This window comes from Penaeus monodon, chromosome 22 (assembly GCF_015228065.2).
Source record: "Penaeus monodon isolate SGIC_2016 chromosome 22, NSTDA_Pmon_1, whole genome shotgun sequence".
Lineage (NCBI taxonomy): Eukaryota > Metazoa > Arthropoda > Malacostraca > Decapoda > Penaeidae > Penaeus > Penaeus monodon.
The window spans coordinates 20,025,247-20,025,540 of NC_051407.1; the positions used below are offsets into that span (position 1 = coordinate 20,025,247).

General features: G+C 56.8%; 1 protein-coding gene across 1 annotated transcript in view; it reads left to right on the forward strand.

Annotated features, from left to right (window-relative positions):
* LOC119586980 overlaps positions 1–294 on the forward strand; it is a gene marked incomplete in the record, with an annotated part of 81,895 nt that overhangs the window by 39,261 nt on the left and 42,340 nt on the right. Inside the window, 1 exon segment of the mRNA XM_037935722.1 lies at positions 35–260. Coding sequence (XP_037791650.1) covers positions 35–260 — 226 coding nt within the window.

Sequence of the window (294 nt, forward strand, 5' to 3'; positions counted from 1 at the left end):
GCTAAAAAATGGACCTTCCGCTTCCGACCCCCAGATACGCCCGCGACATGGACCACATCGAGAGCAGCCTCCGCTCGCGCTGGCACGACGGGGAGTTCCTCGACCTCCAGCTGCTGGCGAAGAAGACGATCGACGCCTCCACCTTCAGGATCGAGACCAAGCTGGACGTGAGCTCGTCCTTCGAGGGATTGGTCAGCGCCAGCACCGGCATCAGGCTTGAGAAGACGCCAGGGATCATCGATACAAATATTTACATACAGGTGCCTGAGTTTGGGAGTTTTTGTTTTTCAACGT